The following is a 24,100-nucleotide window of genomic DNA, read 5'->3' on the forward strand; positions in this document are numbered from 1 at the left end:
CTCAATTTAACTATATTTCTGTGTATGTTACTCGAAATTGAATGATAACGTAAAATGTACACGTAATTTATATAACATAGTTACTAATATAATTCATGGTAATTAAGTATTAACTAAGTACTTAAAAATGTATTTAAAATGCTCTATATCATTCTATCATGAGTGGTATCACGGGTATCACATGATAACGTGATATCTGTAGTTCATGTAGGATAAGCGACGGTTACAGCTTACTATAATTTAGTTTTCTTTTCTATTATATAAAAAAATAAACTAAGACAGGTCCATCCATTTCTGTTCTTCTGTAATGTAACATTAAAACGTTGTCTAATTTGCGAATAAAAAAAACAAAAGATATGTGGCAAGAGACATGATCTAGCTAAGATCAAGCCGCCACAGATATAAATAAAGACAGGAATATCTTAATTTTTATGAAACTAAATCTTTCTAAACTATACTTAGCTTACTTTTTACTACTTACCTTGATATTAATATTTTATTTTAGGTAAATTCTAAAGTTCCTCTTGTGACATTATAGAAATTTTATTTTGTCTATTGTGTGTGTTTGTCAATCATGTTAGTGGGATCTAAATGCATTATAAATTTTGATTCAAAATATCAAAGCAACTGCTGTATGGATTTAAAAAAATAACTGCTATCGAAGTGCATTTCGTACTCAGCCGTGGAAACTTAATGGGTTTTTGTGGTGAGAAAATATCTATTCTACATTTTAATTGGTTCCAGGTTCCTTATCATAAGTTATGTTTTTAATTTTATTGATTAAACCAAATTAAAAAAAAAAACACAATTTACATTAGAACTATAGGTTCTAGATGTAATCTTATAAAGGCGAAAGTGTGTAAGTATGGATGTTTGTCTTTTTCACGCAAAAACTACTGAACGGATATTGATGAAACTTTACAGTAACATAGCTTATGCATCAGAATAACACATAGACTATATTTTTTATTTAAGTTAAACGCGGGTACTGTAGTAAACTAATAAAAAAGTCAATTTACGTCAAAACTTACGTAGGTTTTGGATGTTAACTATTTTGTGGTTATCCAATTTTGTTTGTTTTTCGAATGGTCCCAGCGCTATGTTAGGAGCATTGGAGGAGGGTGAGTTTGGGCGGCCAAGGACATCCTTTAAGAGGACTTTCAAGGCGCGACGCTTACGTAATATGACCAAGGCCGTGACGCCTCTGATGCGAGTGCGTGTGCAGTGTCTATATATGTGTGTGTAAGTAGGCGTCAGGTAGGGTTGCCAAACATTGCTCTTTTAATCTTGTACGGAGTAGCTAAAATCTCATTTTGACTCTATAGGATAAAACAAATTAATAATTAATTATTTTCATTACATTAAACTACCATATTCTGGTACCAACACTACAAAATAGTGGTCACATTGAAAAATCATAATTATGGCCACATTAAACAATTTACACTTAAATTTCCGTAGGTCTCAAACTCGAAAAAAAAATTACACGAGAATGATGTTTGCGTATCTCGTGCTGAATATTAAAATTTATTACGGTGCAACCCTGGTATGACGTCAAACATTTGCGCCAAATGTACACTGGCCAACATTAACCCTAATATAGGCCAAACTAGGCGCAGTTAATATCTAATATTTATTTTAAAAATTCAATGAAGTAATTGGATATATGCATATTGTATTGTGAGTAATATAATTGTTATAAATACTCTTGGTTGACTGTAATTAACGTACAAACATTATTCTATTACCGTTAAAAATGTAGGTCAAAAAATATACACTTGTAATTAAAATCAAAATAGTATTTCATTATCATTACATAGTATAAAACAAAGTCGCTGTCGCTGTCTGTCCCTATGTATACTTAAAATTTTAAAACTACGCAACGGATTTTGAATGTATATATATAAGTATATGTAAGGAAGGTTTATATATATAATACATGCACACCCGTGCGAAGTCGGGGCGAGTAGCCAGTATATAATAAATACATAATTTTCAGATGACCTTCGTCCTGAAAATGTTATTAATAATATAAAAGTGGAAGTTTGTTTGTTTGGACGTATTGTTTGTCGAATCTGTATGTGTTGAAGCTAGAATACAATATCGACATTATTTCTTAGACTAGATGATACTGTATAAGTTGTACAGCGTTATTTTTTTTATTATTATATATATACAATTTATTATTTCCTCAAATGTTGTTCAAAAGAGTTCATATTTGCGACGTAACTTCCTTCTGTACCGGTTTTTAACTAACTTTTTTCTATATTTATTACTAAGTTTGATATTATAAAGTAAACAAGTAGTAATTAATTTATTAAAAATGTTAATGTGTAATTACCATACTATTTTATTTTTAGAAATTAATTACTATGACAACTACGTATTCATACATATAACATTTCAAAACAACTAACTAAATAACAACTATTCATAGAATATACAAAATAGTTTATCTGTATCACAAAATATATTGTACTTAAGTATACTTAATATTAATTTTAAATGCCACAGCTATGAAAATATTGACATAAATAGATTTTCAAGGAAAATGCGTCCAAAGTAATACGTAAATGTAACTAATGTCATAAATAAAATATGATTGTGATATTCATGTGTTTAAAATAAACGCATATAAATTGTTGCACGAATTATATTCGATGAAATGGTTCATTTATAATACTCTTGCTCTTATGCAATAAAAACATCATGATTTGATAAATAAATACTTTTGATGTCACTTTTTCGTTCTTTCTACCGCCTAATATAAATGCTGATAAGATCGGAAACTTGCTTTTTAAAGAAATATCCATCTAGAAAATATTCACTTTTTTACATTTTATGTGAATACAAGCTACCAAAATAGCACGAATCCATCAAAATTGAACATAATATGATGTGTGTATGAGACCACAGGACATTGCTCGAGTTAGTGGTCTCGTAGAGTCGTTGACAATAAGAAATTTAACCTGTGTGGGACAGACCGCTCCGAGATTGAAGAACTGGTATATTACGGGTTTGTACGACTATTTGGGTCAAGGATTATATCCAACACAAAGAGCGGGGGGCCGGTTGTTGCATTATTTTTGATCGCCCTACGCGGAACTGCTCCTAGTCACCTCGTTTTTTACACGCACGTTATTGTTATTGATTCAAAAGTGGAATTTGAAATAAAATTTGAAATTCGAATTAAATAAATGTATGTTATTATAATTAAAAGGTAAAAAATAAATGTATGAAAGTTTGTATTTGGAACATAATAAATGAATATTATTAATACACAGATAAAAAATACGTGTAATTTTAAAATTCGAACATAATGTACGTAACAAATAATTATTTACTCTATAACTTTACGTCTTTAATTATTATCATAATGCATATGAAAATTTCTGTTTATCAGATGTTTCTGTCATTTATACTGTTTTAAATTTATCGCAGTCAGTATTTATACGTAGGTTTGTTTAAATGTTTGTTTCAATTATACCTATATAAGTTTGAATAAATGTGTCTACAATAAAAATAACGGCAAAGGCAACACGTTGGCCATTATTATTCTGTATTAACGCATAGGATGCCTCTTTTAAGGGCAAGTATTAGATACAAATAAAAGTGTTTATGAGGACATAATAATATGAACATCTGTTGCTCTATAATGATAGAGCGACTGAATGAATTTGAATTCATTTTGATACACAAACAGATTATAAATCTTGTTCTAATATAGATATAGGATATTTTATTTGAATTCAAGAGGGCAAGTTCGCGTATTACTATTGATTAGAATTTTCTGTACATACTTTCATATCGCATGTAAAATGTAAGGATTTATTGCATAATTCTTATATTTTTTTAATACATTGGTTTTATAGTAGTTTGACAGTCTTAGTAAATTGCGTTAACATTAAGTATTGAATATCAACTGTTCTAATTATTTATACAAGAATATTGAACGCATTTCACATTAATGTTTTGAGGATATGATAGTAATATTACAATTTGAACATCCTCTTTAGTACACAAGACTATTTTGTGATGTCTGTAGTGGAGTAGGCAGGAGTTTGTATTCAGACGCTCCATAGTCCTCCGGGTAAAGAATTGCCCTCTGCACTTGCCCTAATTTTCGTCCGGTGACTTTGTAAAGGGCAGCTGCGGCATTAGAATGGTTAGAAAAAATCATTTAGCAGTTTAGGTTGTTTGCTATGTTTGACAACAGAGGAGGTGTATATTCGCCATTTGTTGATAAATATACTTGAAAGTCATGAGAAATAAAACACTTTACTTCACGACAAAAGTGTAATGGGATCGAAATTACACAATAATAAACAATATTTACACAGATAAAAAGTATATAATGAATAAACTGAAGCATCAAATAAAAAAAAAATATTCATGAACAACATTTCAGCCGGTTATGGACGTCGAATGTTTTGTATTATTTTTTTTCCGTGAAGAGAATTTGAAATCGTTAATGAGTAATTTTGCACTGAAATGCAGTTCTAGACAGACTTATCACGAGACGTTATCAATATTATCATCATAACCTGTGGTTGTGTCTGAATATTTATGATTATTTGATCTTGCTATCTTTATACACGAAACGCCATTTCTTTCCTTTTTACTATTTTATTTTATTTATGGTATTTTTATGGTTGTAACAGATTATTGTAATTATATATATAAATATTATTAGAAAGATCGTAAGCATTGAATAGACAATATTTCGAATTTATGTTTGCTGCCTACAGAAACCTAAATATAACAACGTAATTAGTTTCTTGTCAGAAAATACTATTTTATACATATATCTTCGATCATCTCCTGAATAGTTGACAGCTTATGATATAATTAAATAATAATAACGACGCTGGACAATTCACACAGAGTAATCTAGTCTTAAGCTAAGCAGAGCTTGTGTTTAAAATAATATACATCTATTTATAATACGTAGAAAGCATCCAGACAAATACAAACAATTATACTTATGATCGTCAAATCAAATCAGATCGTCATATTTTTAAATATCAGAAAATATCTATTATAAGATCGTACCGTCATAGTTTCATTACCCACTATTGTTGAAGGAAATGTAATGTAATTTCTACTATCCCAATAATTTTATTATAATATGAATTTGGTATGGGCGACCTACTTTAATGATGTTGTCAATAATGTTTAACTACATCATAAAATGTGATAATTTCGTTACATAGCCGACTACTCTATAAAATAGTCAACATTATGATGTAGCATGACATCTAAATATATACATAATTAATATGAATGCGAAAGTGTGTCTATTTACTGCCTTTTCACATATAAACGACTAAACGGATTTTAATGTAATTTGGCATATATATAGAATGTAACACGAAGACGGATACAGGCTATCTATTATCTGAAAAAAGGCAGATGAAGACAAATGCAGTCGCGAGATAAAAGTAGCAACTTAGCAGGAAGGGAATTATTAGTAATGTAGAGTAATTACCCCACTACCAATGCACTATGTCAGGTTGAACTCCACGGTCCCCCCTGGAAACCATCGTGATAAATTCCAGGTGCATTCATTACGATAGGCTAACTGACCTAATCTAATGCTCATCCTAACATCTTCCACTGGTGGACCGCCAGAGTAAATCGTCAGTGCAACCGGGTGTACCATTCCATTATCATCCATTAAAAAAAGCTAGTAACTTATATATATACATATAAATCTAATGTTACGTCATTATACAACTACGAAAGTTGTCATCCATGAGTTTAATATAATAATTGGTACAAGTTTAGAGGCGTATTTTACTAGTTTGACGATTTATTGCAGTGTTACATTAATTACCAGTCGAAAATTGCCTTCATCCTATGTTTCGTAATGCAATAAGTTTGTTTCGCTTTCTTTACTTGTTAGAACTACATGTTCGTTTATCTCACCATCAAAACTATTAAATAATGTAATTTTAGCATTATGCCATAAGAAAGTTGCATACGTGGTATTTTAAACATTATTAATATGAGTATTTATAGGCAAAAAGGTAATAGTTATTGTAACACAAATAAATATTATTGGCAATTTTATAGACAGAGGTATAAAATAGTTAATTTTAAACGGCTAGTGCAACCTAGTTGAAACGTCGAGAGAGGTAAATACCTTTATTTGCCATAAAATTATTCGTCTTAAGACCCGGTTAATAATTTAAAAAAAAGAGGTATAAAATCTTTTTAGTTTTTTAAATTAATATATTACTTGTATTCATTTCGAGTCATTCGGGCAGAATTCTACATTCAAATAATATACGACTTAAATATATTTTTTTTATTTAAGTAATAAGTGAAAGTTGTCTAACGTGCCAGTAACACCTAAAAATAATATTAACCTTTTTTAAGTTACAGTTCTTTAAATATTATTTGTATTATAGGTGAAGGAGACCAAATAAAAATAATATTAATCTTTCAGTTACAGTTTTTTTTAATTATTTCTTTTATAGGCTAAGGAGAAAAAATATTTCTTCATCGTAGTCGTAAAACTAAAAGTACATAGTTTCCATACGTTTTTTTATTTTATTCTTTACGTTTCTTCTAGTTAATATTTCAGATGTGCTACGAGTATATAACTGGTGACATTTATCTACTACAATGTTATTTGTTACGTTATATTTAAATAAGGAAATTCAATCATTTATATCCTGTACGTCTGTTTAGATATTAGGGTGATTATAAAAACCGTTATATAAGCGGTTGAAACAAAGCGCTTTCGAGTTGCAGTGAAAGGTTGTACGCACTGTTTATGCTGCGTAGGTACTCAGAGTCGCATCTTTAGTAAAGAAGGATACCATATTAACAAACCAATTCAGATAAACTGAAATTTATAATAATATCAGATCTATCTCTCTTAATTTTGCAATATATTAAAGACTCGGCCATCTCTAATCGATCCCACGTCATATTCCAAAAAGAATTAAATTATGACAGCCTGAGACGAGGTTCAAAGGCTTAGCGATGCTCAGTTCTAAAGTTGTATCATCGTCGAATTTCAGCCGCTCCATAAGTTTTCTAGGGGTTTGGTTTCTATGTTCGTCCATATTTTTGTCCTATGAAGCTGTAAAGGTCAAATGCGAGTAGTGTCCAAATACATTTAGAAAATTAAAAAAAGCTTTTAAAGACATTATTAATTTTTACTTAGAATTAAAAAAGAAATAGATAGCGATAGAAACTCTATGCTGACTGTGCAATACTGTCTACCACTTGAGTTCTAACTCAACTTTCCACTTCCACATATATTTAGTGACGACGTAATAATAATAATTTCTTCATTCAGACAACTATAGTTCATTTTAGTAACGATTACTAACTTATTAAACTGTATTAGTAAAATTTTTATGCAACCCATAATTTTATAATCTATCCCACAATACACAGTCTCCCACAGTCATAAAAACTGACTTGCATATGTAAAACAGCATTAGCTCGAATATATTTGAGGTAGCTCCTTTTGGGAATCTTTGTTAAGTGGATTACGCCTTAATTATGCAATTATTAAAGTACTTTTTAGTACACTGTACTTTAAAACAATGACGTAAGTACGCCAAGTTCTCAGCTAAGTACATTTGCTTCCATAAATCAACTCGCGTGTTATCCGAACACAAAATGCGCGTACGCATTGCACCGCTTCTGCAACTTTCTATTTTGACGGTGTCGACCTACGATGGCCCAACTTTTGTTAGAAAATGCAATAGAAAGTTTGGTTTGCATTGTGTGTACATGTTCATTAAACATGTATGTTAAGTTTGGTTGTTTTTTAACATGTAAATACATAGAAAATACACAAAACCATTTAGTTTCAAAGTAAGTAGTTCTTCTAAAAGTAATCTCTTAAACTGTTAATAGGAATCAGACATCAGGTCATCATCATTGTAATAACTAACTCTTCGATTTACTATAATATTAACGAGGTGGCGAGGCGGTTTGGAATACTTTATATCTGCGCAACTGAGCAATATATTTCCTTCTGATATCCGTAGGACGCAAAAGATCTGGTGGCACATTTTATCTTTACTACATTATTATTTGAACATTATAAGGTATTTCTATTCGCTTCCGATTTTACAGAATTGACTTTTATTGCATCTAAAAACGTGTTTATGCATTTTCTTCATATTTACTTGGAATTCCTCAGTGTCATTACCTATTAACACAATATTATTTATTGCTTTTAACTTTATTTGTAAAATAAAAAACATTGGTGGATATCTGAAGTATAAGAACTTAATCCTTAGGAAAAGCAACGCATTGGTACCTTCCTTTACTCAAAGCTCCAATCTCTCTTGTCTATAAGAAACTGCTTTAAGCGATAAAGCCGCCTTTAGCTTATTACATTTATGTAAAGTTTTATTTTATAAATAATTTTCTGTGCATAGTAAAGAATGAGAACAAAATTATTATAAATAAATGTTAAAACTTAGGTTTAGGATAAATACAGGCCATTCTATAAAAAAAAAAAACATTGTCTACTGAAGCATAAATGAAGAGATTTGTAAGCGTCAAAAACACAATGTCGTATAATCCCCAGCGAGCGGCCATAATAATTAAAAACAACAAAATATGAAGAGTTTTATCAGCGTGCATCGCATGCGCAGACTCGGCCGTTGCATTTCAATGAGAAACGTGGGGAATTTAGAAAACTCGTTTGCAACTGCGGCTCGGTTTGTCTTGTTACATAATACGATGGTATCTGCGTACGCATCGGAAATAATGGGTATATTACACTATCTTATTATAATATCTATAATATTAGATATACCTCTAGACCATTCTATGCAACATTTATGAAGCTTGTAACTCATGTTCAGAGATAGGTATCTATTAGTGTAATAAGATTATTAGGTTTTCAAATTCATACTGTTATTATAAATCTGAAGGTATACCTGTTTTGTTACCTATTCAACGGATACTAAACGGCTGGACATTTTAATAACGTTTCATCTGAAAACAGTTTATACCTCAAAGACGGACATAAACCACTGTTTATCTCAAAAACAGCAAATGACGTCGCGAGTAACAACTAGTATAAATATATTTATATATCAACTATCAATGCGTGAGAACGAAATCTCGAAATAACAGTCTATAATAATCAGCTACTTTGAATAATAGTTGACTAATTCTTGAGGACAGCTTGGTGTTTATGCAGTGAAACGATACGGGTTATAATTCTAAATTCTAGTCTACAGTAACAGCTGGGGCTCTTTTCATCACTATCTAAGTGAGTCATTACTGTGATGGTTCAACATTCGATTGCTACTTCTATCATGACAGATAAAGTTCATAGCCACATCGAACGTTAAAAAAAATAGTGCATTTAAAAAATGAAATTGGATCTTAAAAGTAGAGAGGTAAAGTCTATTTTCTAAGTTTTGTAAGTTTTACTTCGTAACACATATTCCAATTGTAAATAAGTCACCAAATTAATTTTTTTATGTACTAAAATTTCTTTTTTATGTAATATTACGAGTTACAACGAATTTATAGAAATCTTAGCTGCCAATATTTCATCAACTACTCTGACACCTTATATATTTATGAAGTCAACTGTAACGTATAATATATAAGTTTTAGTAGAATCATTTGCAAGCATAGCTAGTACTTCAATAATAGTAGGTACAAGTGCTGTTAGTGATAAAAAGGAATGATAGATATTGATAAAATAGTTTATTTGGCGACAGATACAATTGTCAAAAAATGCAATATCAACATTTCATACGGGAAAGTCAGATAAGAAATGTCATTATTTGATAATATGTAACAGGTTATATACCTTTGTACGATGACTGAACATATTGATCGATTTTTTGGCAATATTTGATACTCTGGAATCGATTGAGTAAAGTGCATAGTTACAATTTTTTATTAGAAACTGATTGAAATTGAAATTTTTACAATTTTGTATGAACCAGTCAAAGTTGCAGTTGCCAACTATTTAGTTTAAGCAATTGTGAAACAATCATAAGGTACCATATATCACGAAACTCCTGAATTTCACGTTGGAATTCGAAAGAAAATCCAGTATTTATTATAACTAAGCGTTATCAAAACTTTACTTGATTTTTTTTTAATTATAATTAATATTGTTAACTGAATGTATCATACTATGGATAAATTCCATACTACGTTCAATTATTCAAGAGTTAAAATTTTTTGGTAATAAAACAATTGGGATATTAATAGTGTTAAATTGGCGACACAGTTTCTATTTAAAATAACACGGAACGTTAATTAATTTTATCTCACAGAAATAATATAACTTAAGCTGCTTACATTAAGGTCGAATTCGAATTACCTGGAATTTATTAATAATTAACATTCAATTTCAAGACAGAATGAAAGTTCCCATTTAATGTTAGATATAACTTCAGAGACTGTAGAAATAATTTTGAAAATTGTTCTAATAATAGTGAGTAATGAATATTTTATTGTCTACAATTTTGTATTCTGCTTAATATCAGAAATTAGTTGAATAAAAGTTCAGATAATCTAATAATCAGGTGAAAGTAGAATTTAAAAGTAGAATTACGTAAATATACAAATATATACTTAATAATACAGGACAATTCATAAAGCGTCAACTAGTTCCAAGCTTCTGCTATGGACTGATTGAAATGCTTAGAAACATTTTATTTTGTAAATATATACATATGCGGCAAATACAAACAATCATACACATATTTATGAATGTGCAGTGTCACGAATACATTTACCGTGCATCTGAGGAATCCAACCTGTGACTATCGGAAGTAAGGCAGTGTACTGTACCGCTAGACCACCTTAGAAGAATTGATTGGTTTGAGAAGAATAAGCAAGTAAACTTGGATAACTTACATGTGTCATCTGGTCCTAAACTAAGTAGAGTTTACACTATAGACAAATATATTGTGCGGGGATCGTACTAAGAACTAATGGGTAGTAAGCCCTATTTTCGAAATTCATTTTGTAATTTAATGTGCTTATTTGAATGTCAATTTGATTACAATAACGCCTAATTTTGGAGCCGAAATACTGTTTTTATTACGTATATCTAGAGGGTATGTATTTTGTGTCTATGGATTCAATAATTGCTATTAGACGTCGGCGCAACCAACTTTAGACTTATTGTGCTGTTAATGTCATTAATGAAAATAGTTCATAGTCCATTGCATTAAGCTGCCCAGAATCTTCAATAGGTGAAAGACAACTTTTAGCAAAACTATTAGAATATCCTTCCTGCAAGAAATAATGTTAACAAACTTCCAAAAAGAAGTATTCAATCCGAAACCTACCTATTTCGTTACCTTTGAACTCCGATCCATTTATCACGGTTATGGAAAAATATTTTGTTTTTAAAAGGATATAATTTTTTTGAGGAAAAGAGGCCTATCTCGTCCTTATGATACAATCTATATTTACGTCTTTAATTAAATTCCGTTGAGGTATTTAATGTCATTCATATTTAAAAAAAGAATAAACCCTGGTATCATTATTTTTTAAGAATAATACGCAAAAGGCTAATCTATTTTCAAATATTTAAAAATGAATAGAAGTAGTCGCTGGTAACATTATTTTTTAAGAGTAATACGGATGTAATAGATCAAAGGGCCTCGCTTAGGCCCTGGGAACAGTGCATTGAGTGTTGCACGCCTTCTAGCACCGTTATAGTAGGTACAGTGTGCAATCAGCTTGTAATGTTTTGTGGTTTGTTGTTCGCGTTATGTTCTGTTTAGTTTTGAATCACACTCGTGTTATTATATTATCATAAAGAGGTATTGTTTTGAATGTTTAAGAAATTCAAATTAGAATTTAATGTTGATGTAAGTGTACATGACGAGTAGAGAGACTTTTTGTTTTTCTTTAGATTTAATTTAAAGAAATTGTGAATCAATGTAGATATGTGTAATATTACGAGTATGTTTGGAAAACAATGATGGTTTTGATTTCTGATATTTTTTTTCTATCTCCGAATATCGAACTTCTTTTTATGGTCATTTTCAGGGTTCGTTTCGTAAAAAAATACTCGTAAATAAATTTTAATATAAAGGTATATTTTGATAGGGCTCATTTATAATATCAACAATTATCGTATAGTATATATATATATATCTTAAAACACAAACTAACAAAGATGCTCTGCATTTCGACTGCGCATTCAAAGCCACTTTCCCATCTCTGCGGTGCAGAGTGACCGCTGTTTGCGCAACTCGGTGCAACCTCCCCCCCTCCCCTCCCTATAGGCGTACGCCTGCGCGTGTGCTGCATGCCGGAACCGGGTCGCAGCCGAAATTCCACCTCGACCGGCTGATCTAGGCCTACTCCTCTTCCCGACGTGAACTAAATACCACACAATAGAGGGGCACGACAAGACCCCTCAGCGGCCAAGTTATATTGGTTAGCTATACGTGCACGCATGCAAATATACAGTTAGACTGTAACGGCGTTGAGGAATCAAATCGATACGATATCGGCTTGGTGCACTGCATCTATGCTTGTGTATTGCAGGTGGTAATAATAACGCCTACGCCTACCTTCGATTTTTAAATTATTGGTAATGCCAACATTAAACGCATTATGGGGAAAACGTTTTATGTTGGTACTATTGACGTGTTTTTAATGACATTTAAAAATGGAATAGATATTCAATTATATCTTGTTGCTTATTTATATTACTTTTTTAATAGGAATTTAGAATGAAATAATATAGTTTTAAATTATATTATATAATTTTATATGAAAGTAACTTTATAAGAAGCATGATTTGAAATCACTTTTTTATTGCTATGTCACAGTCATGGGATCAGATATACATATATAATTTTAAGGAGTATCTTGTGAATATTTATATCAGATCATAAATCCTTTCCCTCGAAAATTCGACGTAACAGGATACCATTTCCAATCCATTTTCAACTCAAATATTTTCTGACAGTAAATTTTATCAATGCCAAGGAAATTTGCAGAATTCTCTTCGGTACATTCAGAAAATGTTATGCCTATACAAATGTAGTTATACTTATGTACAAATAATACTGTTACGGTGTTATATCTTTGTATATCTTATAATATTACTTACTAGGTATTAAATAGGCTGTTCTAACATTAAACGTTTGATTCATAACCTAAACATTAACATCAATGCATAGTAGAGAATGAACTACATTTCATTGGACAAACTTGCAGTGGAATGTTTTAATTTGTATGATACTTTCATGCATTATTATGCAGTATTAACATTTACACACGATTTTTTTAAGATAAAGTATACCCTATGTTCGGTCATATGCTAAAGTAACTTAACATTGCATAATAATGCCGATAACATGATGCAATGTTAAGTTTCTTTAAAATTCATTTGATAATACAACAAATAACATATACAACACAACACAAATATTATATTGGTATTTATAATACTTTACATTTTGTTCGTTTGAAGACGACTCCTAACGGTTCCAGCTTTTCAATTATAACAACGCATTTGTTAGCAAACTGTAACCACAAAAGAATAGGTCTGAAATTAAATAGGTTAGACACAGGTACTATTCCACTATTCCATTATTCCAAAGCATATTGGCAGAGCCTGTTTCGAATGCAGCAGAAGTTATAGTACTGGCTGGTATCCTATTTATATGTTTATTGTTTTTTTTATTAATTAGCAGGTTATGTACACTAGGATTATTATCGTCACATTTAGTGCACAAAATCACAAAATAATATATATTTACATATAAAAATATTGCACTCAGTAATCGAAGTTTCCATGTGGCATTGAGTCATTCGATATTGGTTTTTGCGCAGTTAATGGATTGATACTTGTCACTCCCCAGTCTTTTTGTAAATATAGCATGTAGTACATAATATGTGCAGTTGTATTCACGCAATTGCAATGCCCAATATTTAGCCAATCTATCGATAACAGATAGCTACTGTAGGCTTGAGTTAAAACGAGATAGCATCTATCCGGTGTCTTTTTCTCACTTCTCCGTGTTGTAGTACTCAAATTGTTATCAATAACTACGCTTGTAACCCCAATAGGGGGCTGAATATAGAAATTGATTTATGAAACATTTTACAACTGCATATAAGAACTGAATTGTAATAATCGGGATAGGAATTTATGCTTATGTTAACGCTGAATAAATTTAGTCACTTTTAAGTGAAAAGAACTTGACTTTTACAATTTACACTTTGACATCCATAATTTTAATGTTTGCAGGATGCAGATATTGAAATTATGGATCCATCATCGTGCAATTAGACGTTAAAAGACATCATAAACTTTTCTCCCTAATTTATTATACGAATAGCCAAGAAGTGTAATTTTTTCCCTTTATTATAAAAACTATAAAGCTAGACTAATATTAAATACAAAAAAAATATTTAAGTATGTAATAAATAATAAAAAGTCGTTACATTTTAATAATTCTTTCCCTTATAGAAACTTGTATAACATGGAACGACTAGAAGTAACTACAATAGAAGTGTCTTTTTGTAATTCGATATTAAACAGCTTTTCAGTAAATGTATAAGAAAGTAATATATAGTATATACATTAAAAATATAGTTATAAGTAGCAACAAGGCTACTTATGCATTGACAACTTATTAAAAAAAGTAAAATTCCTTGCGGAAGTTGTTGCAGGTACAAAATTATATTTTTTTATTGCTCTAGAGATTATTACTACGCTCTTTTAAATGTTTACGAGAAATAATAAACAACATTGTGATAACGTTTTCATTCATATCTATCAGGTATCAAAATTCTGTGTCGATATAAAACGACTTATTGGATTATCTGTTTGTTCGTGTCACAATGAATCTTACAGAGAAATGTTTTGTAAATTTGTTTACATTTACGATAAAATTATAGCTTCGTATTTTCATTATAAATAATCGTATTGATACTGAATTAGTGTTTATACAATCGACTGTTTGTTTATCTGTAACCTGCTGATTACAATGCGAGTTCCTATGGACTGTAAGTGTATTTTTTTTATTAAATAATAATACCATCAACTACTTAGTTAGGTTAGGAGGCCAGCTGATTACCCCTTATCCTCTTCCGCAATAGGGATTAAAATATACCTACTCTACTGCACTAACATTTTATGACTATGTAATGATTTTAAAGAGAAAAAGAATGTAAGAGTATTCTTTCATCCAGACCGGAAATTCCTATTTTCGAATAAACTTAACATATACTACTGATAGAGCTCACAGTTTCTTGGAAATCAAATATAAAACTAAACCACGCAATAAAAACAAATAAATATTACGAATTAACTGAAAATAGCTGTTAATTTATATGTGGTCGAAATGGGAGCGTGAGGTATACCGAAATCTCTCTACAATTCTAAAAGATCTTGACCTGTCTCGAATTGCATTCGATCTACAAGAATGTCTATCTAAAGATGTACTAGCAGGCTGATACTAGATTTGGCTGGGCAGGGAGATAAACACGAGCGATTAAGGTGAATGTAGACGTGCCTAAACCTACCTAGCTAGAGCAGTTCCCGGATCACAAGACCCGGGAACTGCTCGGAGTTTTCTGCCATACGATGGATCCGACTCTCGCACGGGAACTATATGCAATGCTAAGAGTTACGTTTCTTTTCATAGTTAAAAAAAATATACTTCGTGAAATGTGGATATTTAAAAGTGTTGCGTTTACCACGATATTCATAATTGAGAATGCCTCTAACTCCCCCTCTAGAGTTCTCAGTCCTAAAGGATGCATTTATATTATACAACTTGTATAACAGTAAAATAAAGGTATATACATAGAAACTATAGTAAAACAGTAGTTCAAGTTTCTGGAAGTAATTTTAAATGAAATATGATTACAGCAGTGACGTAAAGTCGATTTCGGTATCCATTTCGGTGGTTGCAGGTGGTGTTTCCCTCGTTCTCCTAATAAAACCGGCGTGGGAATCGGCCGATGGTACATTACATATTCATCGGTGTGGTCGCATCGATCATGCACCGGTTGTTCACCCGACCTTGGGTCGCAGGTTCCTTCTGACCGCCGGTGAAATTATAAGCAACCTACGGCATCGAATCGAATGAGGAATTAGAAATTGGAGATTCAGTCGTACCAAATATTGTTTGAATGTTATTTTTTCAATAGACAATAAAAGTTTAGTAGATGCGTGTTTTTGTTAATATCTTTATGGATATAAATGTAGTGATATACGTGTGTAATAAGACAGCATTTCAATTTTATTAGTTCAACTGTCATAGTAGGGGCGGAGAATATATAAAAAAGGAAATACCTACATTATTTGATACATTTAAAACTGTTCGCTCCAAATTTAAATTATATTCTTTAGAAGAACTTTTCTAATTGGTGGTTTTAGCTATTACCGTTATTTAAAAATAATAAAAAATATTGGAGCATAGTCACAAAAATATACCTATGTTTGCTTTTTACATGACGTACAGTGAACGTAGACGTCATTGAGTCATACATCAAGATCCGTCAGGCAGTTTAATCTCTACTGGAGGCAAAGAAAAAGAAAGCTACAAATATTGTGTACATACTGAAAACAAAAGAATTATAATATCTTGTAATAACAAAATTGTATTGAAAATATTAATGTGACCTAACCTAATCAATGAAAGTGAGCGAGTAAATATTGATGAATCTTTTACATATGGCCTCGGTGGTCTTGGCAGTTATTTCCAATGGTCGCGGGTTCTATTCCACTCACAGTACAAACATTAGTATTAAGGAGTATGAATGTTTGTATTGGTCTGGGTGTTGACAATGCATACTACATATATATGTACAAATAACGTATCTTTTATAAAAATGTATAATTTTTTTGTATTAATATTTAATGCCGTTGTTCAATATGCAAGTGCAGCTTTGAGATTTTTTTGTCGTTTTTGTTGTGGCCGTAATATTTTGGCCTGTACTTGTTGTTTTTATGTGTGAAAACCCCGGTTTTTTAATATTATATAGGTTATATAAATTATTGTTTTTTCTTGACAGAGCTTCTCTCATCACCGGAAAAATGAATGTTGCTTTACGTTTGTTACAGGGCAGGTATTCGAGGCGGCCCGGGCATGGACTCTCAGCAGCAGCAGTACTGTCTGAAATGGAACAGCTTCGGCTCGAACCTGGCCACGTCCTTCGCGAACCTCTGGAACTCGGAGAGTCTCGCGGATGTCACACTGTACTGCGAAGGTAAGATTTTTGTTTTTTTATGTAGTGGTAATGACAAACTAGCTGACGGCCCACTATCTAGTTCCAATTATAGTGGAATATTGGTACTAGTGGTGAATCGAACCCACGACCATCGGAAGTAAGAAGGAATTGCTAGACCACAGAGGTTATCATCGTCTTGCATTAAAGGACAAAATATACAAGTTGTCGATAAGAAAACAATACGTAAATAATAAACAAATATATATATATAAAACAATATAAACATGCTATCAAAACTATATTTTTGCGTGCATATTATTAATTTAGAAAGAAACATTCATCTCTTTATTGCTTAAAGGCTATAATCCCTTAGGTACAATACAACAAGTGAAGATCTTTGATTGAGTGTTTCTAGAAGCATCTTTATGCTGCACCGATGAATATGCTGCTTTATATATATATATATATTATTATTAAAAAATACAAAATTAATAGCGATATCGCAATAATAGTGAAGAGTACTAAATTGCTTTGTATATTCGTCCTGTCATACAAGACAGAAAAAATCTAGGGACAACAAAATCAAGGAAAATAATTTTAACAATTGTGACTTTAATCATGATATAATTATACCATTTAGATTCTTTAACAGAAATATCATGATAGAAGTATTTCTAGAACTACCTACAAATTACTAAAATGAAATATAAAAGCGTAGGTATTTATTACCTATTGATATTGTTGTTTTGTCTACAACATTTTATTATATCACGTTATTTGTCCTATTTCTGTTAACTGCGTAGGTGATTATTAGGAACACTGATTCACCAGAAATTTACTTTATCCGCCCTAATGAAAAGGTCTTATTTTAAAACCTCTGTTTCATTAATATCTTATTTGTCAATAAGTAAATGAAGACAGATGGTTCTAGATTTTATCTCCTCAACAAAAGTTTCTCGTGCCAAAGTCAGACAAAATTATTACTTTAATTTCAATTCAAATGTCTTACGATCTTTACAGAGTAGATAATTAGACTATTAAATTGTTTCAAGCGATATCAAGTGGAGGGGAGGCGCAACTCCTTCACAGAATAACATTTTAACTTTTGATTGCATCATTTGTTTTTATTTTTTTAACAATTGTTACATAGAGTCGTGACGTTAGTCTTATTAGAGATATACCTACTATAAAAACAGACACATCAATTGCAATAAGCACCTTATTATCAGTAGTTGTTTGATAAATATCACTAAATTGATTTGGCGCCTATATTTGTATACGGTTTATATAAGGTGCTTCCAAATTATCTACATTCTCTATTCTATGTATATTGCGATAATAACGAATGCAGCATGCGATTATTAATAACAATTTAATTTAAACTTACAATATACTGTAACCCAAACGGAAACAACAGTTCTAGAAGCCAATTTACACAAAGTGGATTTTTTTATTTTATAAATATATACAATATATTGGTTGTACTAAACAATAGTTATATTTTAGTACCTGACAAGAAATTTCTTCATTATCGCACTATATCAACCCCTATACAAGTGCAGCTAATTTGGTAGCACCCTATATAGCTAATTATATTTATCAGTACTATGTCGAATACAATTATGTCATCTCTGTATAAATCATTTGTATTTTTATATTGTAAATGTTACGGTTGACTCATAAAATGCAATAAGTATTTTATTATCATTTCTTATCAATGAAGATAGGAAATAAAGCTATGGCGCCAATGTTCTTGACAATATATAATTATATCATTACAATATATTTTGCGATACTTCAATTATATTATATACTAGCTATACCCGCGACTTCGTCCGCGTGGAATTTAACTTTATTTTCTAAAAAAAAAGTTACTCCTTATTACATAAGCTACCTACCAAAAAAAGTCCCGTCAAAATGAGTCCAGCGATTTAGAAGATTATCCGGAACAAACAGACCGACAGACAGACAGATAAAACTTGTAAAAATTGTTATTTTGGTGTATGTACCGTATTTATATTCATATGCATGTAGTAAAAAACGGTTATTTCAATATTACAAACAGACACTCCAATTTCATTTATATGTATATATGTATAGATAACGCATAACTTTTTTATTTATGAACTTATTTAAATAAAACAAACACGAGCAATATATTACTGTAAAGTGAATAACGCATACAAATAGGTTATGTCATTTCTGAGAGTACTGCGCACAGACATACAAAGAAATTCAAACGATCATTGTTGTGGTTTTAAATATTGCAAAAACGGGGTAACTCTCATGCTGACGAAGATGCAAGGCTCAGTTAGTTGAGAAGAAAATTACCTACATTCTTAATAGACATGGTAGGGTTATATATATTTCCTATAAAATTAGTTCCGGATATATATTTTTAAATTGCATTGAATCATTGACACAGCGGACTAGCGGCTAGTCTAATATTTTTAAATCTACAAAGGATTACATAATCTCACGCAAATATAGTCACTGGGAGAAGTAGGTAGAACATAAAAATGCTAAAACCGTATGCAAAAGTTGGGACCGCCTTTTTCAAAGAGCATTGCCGAGGTCGCGAACAAACATTTAAAGCTAACAAGCTATGTGGATTCTAAGTTAAATATACCACGCTAATTGACTGACTGCGGGAACAAAGTTGAGTTATAAAGACGTCATCGTTCGTATTTGAACTTCTTTCCAATTGCACCGTTTTTGTTTCGTGATTGAAATTGGTAGAAGAATAAGATTTTAAAATAGAATAACAAATTCTTTATTCAAATAAACTTTATTAAATAAATTTAAGCACTTTTCATTACTATTTTTTTTTAAAAACCGCTATTTCGATATGCCTTCTTATCACAGGTGAATGTGCAAGAAACTAGCATGTTGTGTTTTAAAAAATTTTTAACTTTACGTTTATAAGTTAAAAGGTGTGAATACGAATTACTAACTAGCATTAATTTATTTTGTTTTAGGTACAATAATTATTATAGCAGTGTTATTCTATAGTTAGATTCATATGCATTAAAATAATGGCTATTTTTAGTGATACAGTTAAGGCAAGGATTTCACTTCTTATTAAATTATATAAATAGACAAGTATCCAATTCACCAATATAATTATAAATTAACAATACCTCGGAACGGAACTAGTATAATATTATCAAATGTATATAGAAATTACATTTGATTATTTCAAATTGAATTTATGTAGTTTTTATGTGTCACCTACATTTTAAAATTGTCTTTTAATTAATATATTTTACATTTGCTATTTATTAGGTTACACCGGTTTTCGTACTTCGTAAAAATTCAATTATTTCATGGGAGTTCCCATGAAACAATTAACAACTATGCAAAATGCGTTTATTTATCAGTTTGTAGGCATGTGCCATTGAAAAACGAGTTTGTAGCTGCGCATACGTCAGTGTTGCCAATGCCAGCGTAGAAAGTGAATCTAATGCCTAATTCTTAAATATGCATGGCACAGAAATTACGATAATGTATTAAAACGACTAAATTTTACATTAGTAGGTTATATAACATTTAAGGATTTCTTACATTGTTATGTACTATACAATAACAATGTAAGTTTATGAATAAATTTTATTGAGTTCTTAAGGGAAACATATTTTTCTATATTCGTATAATATTATTTTAATTTAATTTGCAGTATCTGATTAGTGTCTTTAACACATTCATTGATGCTAGTGGTCGACCATAATTAATTAAATTATAAACTTGAACATTATTAAGGTTGTATTGTCAAAGACTATACTTCTATGCGTGTGTCGTACGGTAGTGTGTGTAATATATTTTTTAATTAATCTAATGTATTTTTTTTTATGCATAATTGGAAAAAACATTAGCATTCAGCGCTACTTCTCAATATCTATAAGTATGCGAAATATTCGACTGCTACGTCCCCGGAATTTTCGTAAAAAGGAGTAGAAATATTTACTTCACATATTAATATAATGATTAGAGAATAATTTTAGTAGTCGCTTTTACAATATCTATCTATAAGTACAAGTGTAAAGATAAATGCTGACTTTCAGTCTTATCTTCACTCCTATAAAGAGAAGAGAAGGACTAAAGCATCTACATATATTAAAAATGTATATAATTGAAAGAAAATAAAAATTATACATACTATTCTAAATGTTTCAAATACGGTCATTTTAATTGATGTTGTAGCTTGAATTAACTTAATAATGTACGTTTCGACTTTAATCAATATTGGTCGTGAGGAAGGAATGTAACTTTAGGAAATAATAATATACTATTACCTTTCGTCAGGGGTAAACGAGCTCTGGTAATGAAAGGTGAATGTACAGAACACACGCTTAGCAATATTAGAGCACGCTGTGAATAGGTTAGCATTTTAATAATACATGCAACATAAGCGTGTACGGTTACGTATATTTAAATATAGTTAATGTACCTTATTTTAACTATTTATGTTTATAATGATGACGGTATTGGTGATATCATCGTATTTATACTGTTTTTTCTTTTGACTGTTGCTAATTCGATTCACTTTTTAACTTTAATTAAATTCATATGTTTCAGTTTAAAACAAACGAAAAATAGGTATGAAACCTCACGAGCACCATAATGAAAACAGAATTCTCAATCTATAATATTTATTTTAATTTATAAATTTATTTAAAAAACAGTTTAAAAAAAAGTACTATTCTAATCTATAAGTTATATTATTGTAAATTTTCATAAAAAAATATTAAGTAGTTTTGCGTTAAAGAGTAACAAATATTCATCCATCCACACAAATTTCCGCGTTTATAATATTAGTAAGATTTTACTCAATAATATTAAATGCTATATGGCCGTATACCTAATGTAGGTAAATTACAGTTTCTTTCAACCCCACACCCCTTTTCTCTCCCACTCGTACTCTAGTATTATTAATAGGTGAGATAGAGGTAACCTTTCAGACGACTTTGTCCAGGTCCCTCTGATAAATTAAGCCCTTCACTTAAATCGAATTAAACCAGACAAAAGCTAATCCTAGACACACACGATACGATTTATGTGTACAGTGCGAACTGCGACAATAAATCAATAAATCTCACTGAAAAAGTGGAGCATAATAAATTTAAGATAATATAAGATAAGATAAAATAAGGAATGAAGAAGTGTTTGAAAGGGTTAAAGAAAAGAGACAGATCATAGATATCATTGAGAATAGGCGAGGAAAAATGTTGGAGCACTTAAAACGACACGATGTACTAATTAATAACATTATTGAAGGAAAAATAGATGGAAAGAGAGGAAGGGGAAGACCAAGCTATATCAAGCAAGTTAAAGAAAAAGTTGAAGTAGTATCGTATCAACAGCTAAAAGGACTGAAAGAAGATCGTGAAAGGTGGCGGGAGCTCCACCGACCAGAGCATAGTTCTTAAATTATGAATGAATTAATAAATTTAATGCGCTATTAATATGAAGGATTAGTCGTAAATGGTATATGAAACCATTAAATATGTATTCAGTAGTAGTAGTGTGTAGTAAGTGTGTACAGGACTATATAGATATTAAGGAAGATCAGTAAGGAGACAACAAAAGATTGCATCGTAATTTTTAAGTAGGTATTCTGTGTTTGTTTCTTCTACATTTCCGTGCTTTCCATCTATATATGTCATCCATCCATCGATATTTATAATCAGTACCCACATTCTTTAAAATAGATTCTCGTTCCTCATGATATCTTCATACAAATATAATCGGTTATGTCGGTTATAAATTTTCTGTTACTGCACTAACTTTGTTACTGCATCTTATATACTCTTACATTTGTTGCTACACATTTTTATAAAAAAACACAAAAATATACATACAAGTGTCAGAAGAATGTCTTTCATGAATGAATACGTCATTGCTCTCATTCTTCACATCGCAAGATTATTTGGCAACTGGCCTCCGAAATCCTTGTTTTAAACTTCCCCCATCAAAGTCTGTGAGCAGAAAAATGGCGCAATTTCGTAACTAATGTAATAAATTATATTATCACCATTTATCACGTCACGTACACCGTCAAGAATATGCATATGTTGTCCTTGAAATCTTGCTAAATTGATAAAGGGGTCGTTGAACTCCACTGATAAATTTGGCATTACGTTTTGGCTATATTATTATATCGTCTATTCTTATAAAATGGTTTAGTGATGAACGATTTTGGATCTTAATGAGTGGGAACAAAGATTTCGATTCGCATTTCATCGCGTGTTAATTGCGTGACAACGCTACGATATCCAAATTTAAAAACTGGTGTCGTGTCAGCAACAGTGAATTACTAACATTATCAGAAAAGTTTACAATAATATGTTTTTCATAATAACTGAATTGTAACAAAAAGTTTTGTTACGTATTATGCTTTAATTTGATCGTCATTATCTTTTTTGAATGTGTTTATTTTATGTTCAGATATTTTATTAATTAATTAGTTTACGCAACTGACAATTTTCGATGACTATTGTGTATTGGACATTTTTTTATATTGAAATTTAAATATTGGTAACTTGGAAAAAGTAAAATTCCCACATTTCTCTTTGTACATCTCCGATACGCCAGTCTTACCATCCATGACATGGAAAAGAAATATTCTCTAATATTCAAAGTTGTTGGTCTTACGGCCTACTCCGTACTTGTTCGATAATTTTTTGTCATTATATTCCGAAATTATTTTTTCTAACAGTCGTGTTTTATCAGCTGTTCGCTCGCGACTTTCTGTTACTATTGATTAAAAAAATATAGAGCTATCAAAATAGTATTTGCGTTTCCTCGCTTTTTTCCGCATATTACCCAATATTCCATATTCTCGCGAGAATTTTTATGTTTAAACTTTTTTAAATTATTAAATTTTATAAATTTATAAATTCTTAAATTCTATCCCCTACTACTAGACTAGTCAACT

At 30.6% G+C, this 24,100-nt stretch overlaps 1 protein-coding gene across 1 annotated transcript in view; it reads left to right on the forward strand.

The window, feature by feature from the left end:
- The window catches only part of LOC131851669 (zinc finger protein chinmo), a 69,549-nt gene that overhangs the window by 18,706 nt on the left and 26,743 nt on the right, over positions 1 to 24,100 (forward strand). The window contains exon 2 of the mRNA XM_059202189.1: positions 17,060 to 17,205. Within this exon, the coding sequence (XP_059058172.1) occupies positions 17,085 to 17,205 (121 nt within the window). The 5' untranslated portion in view covers positions 17,060 to 17,084. The remainder of the gene's footprint in view (positions 1 to 17,059; positions 17,206 to 24,100) is intronic.

Source organism: Achroia grisella, unplaced genomic scaffold (assembly GCF_030625045.1).
Source record: "Achroia grisella isolate CSIRO2021 unplaced genomic scaffold, CSIRO_AGI_Agris_v1 utg794, whole genome shotgun sequence".
NCBI classification, from domain to species: Eukaryota; Metazoa; Arthropoda; class Insecta; order Lepidoptera; family Pyralidae; genus Achroia; species Achroia grisella.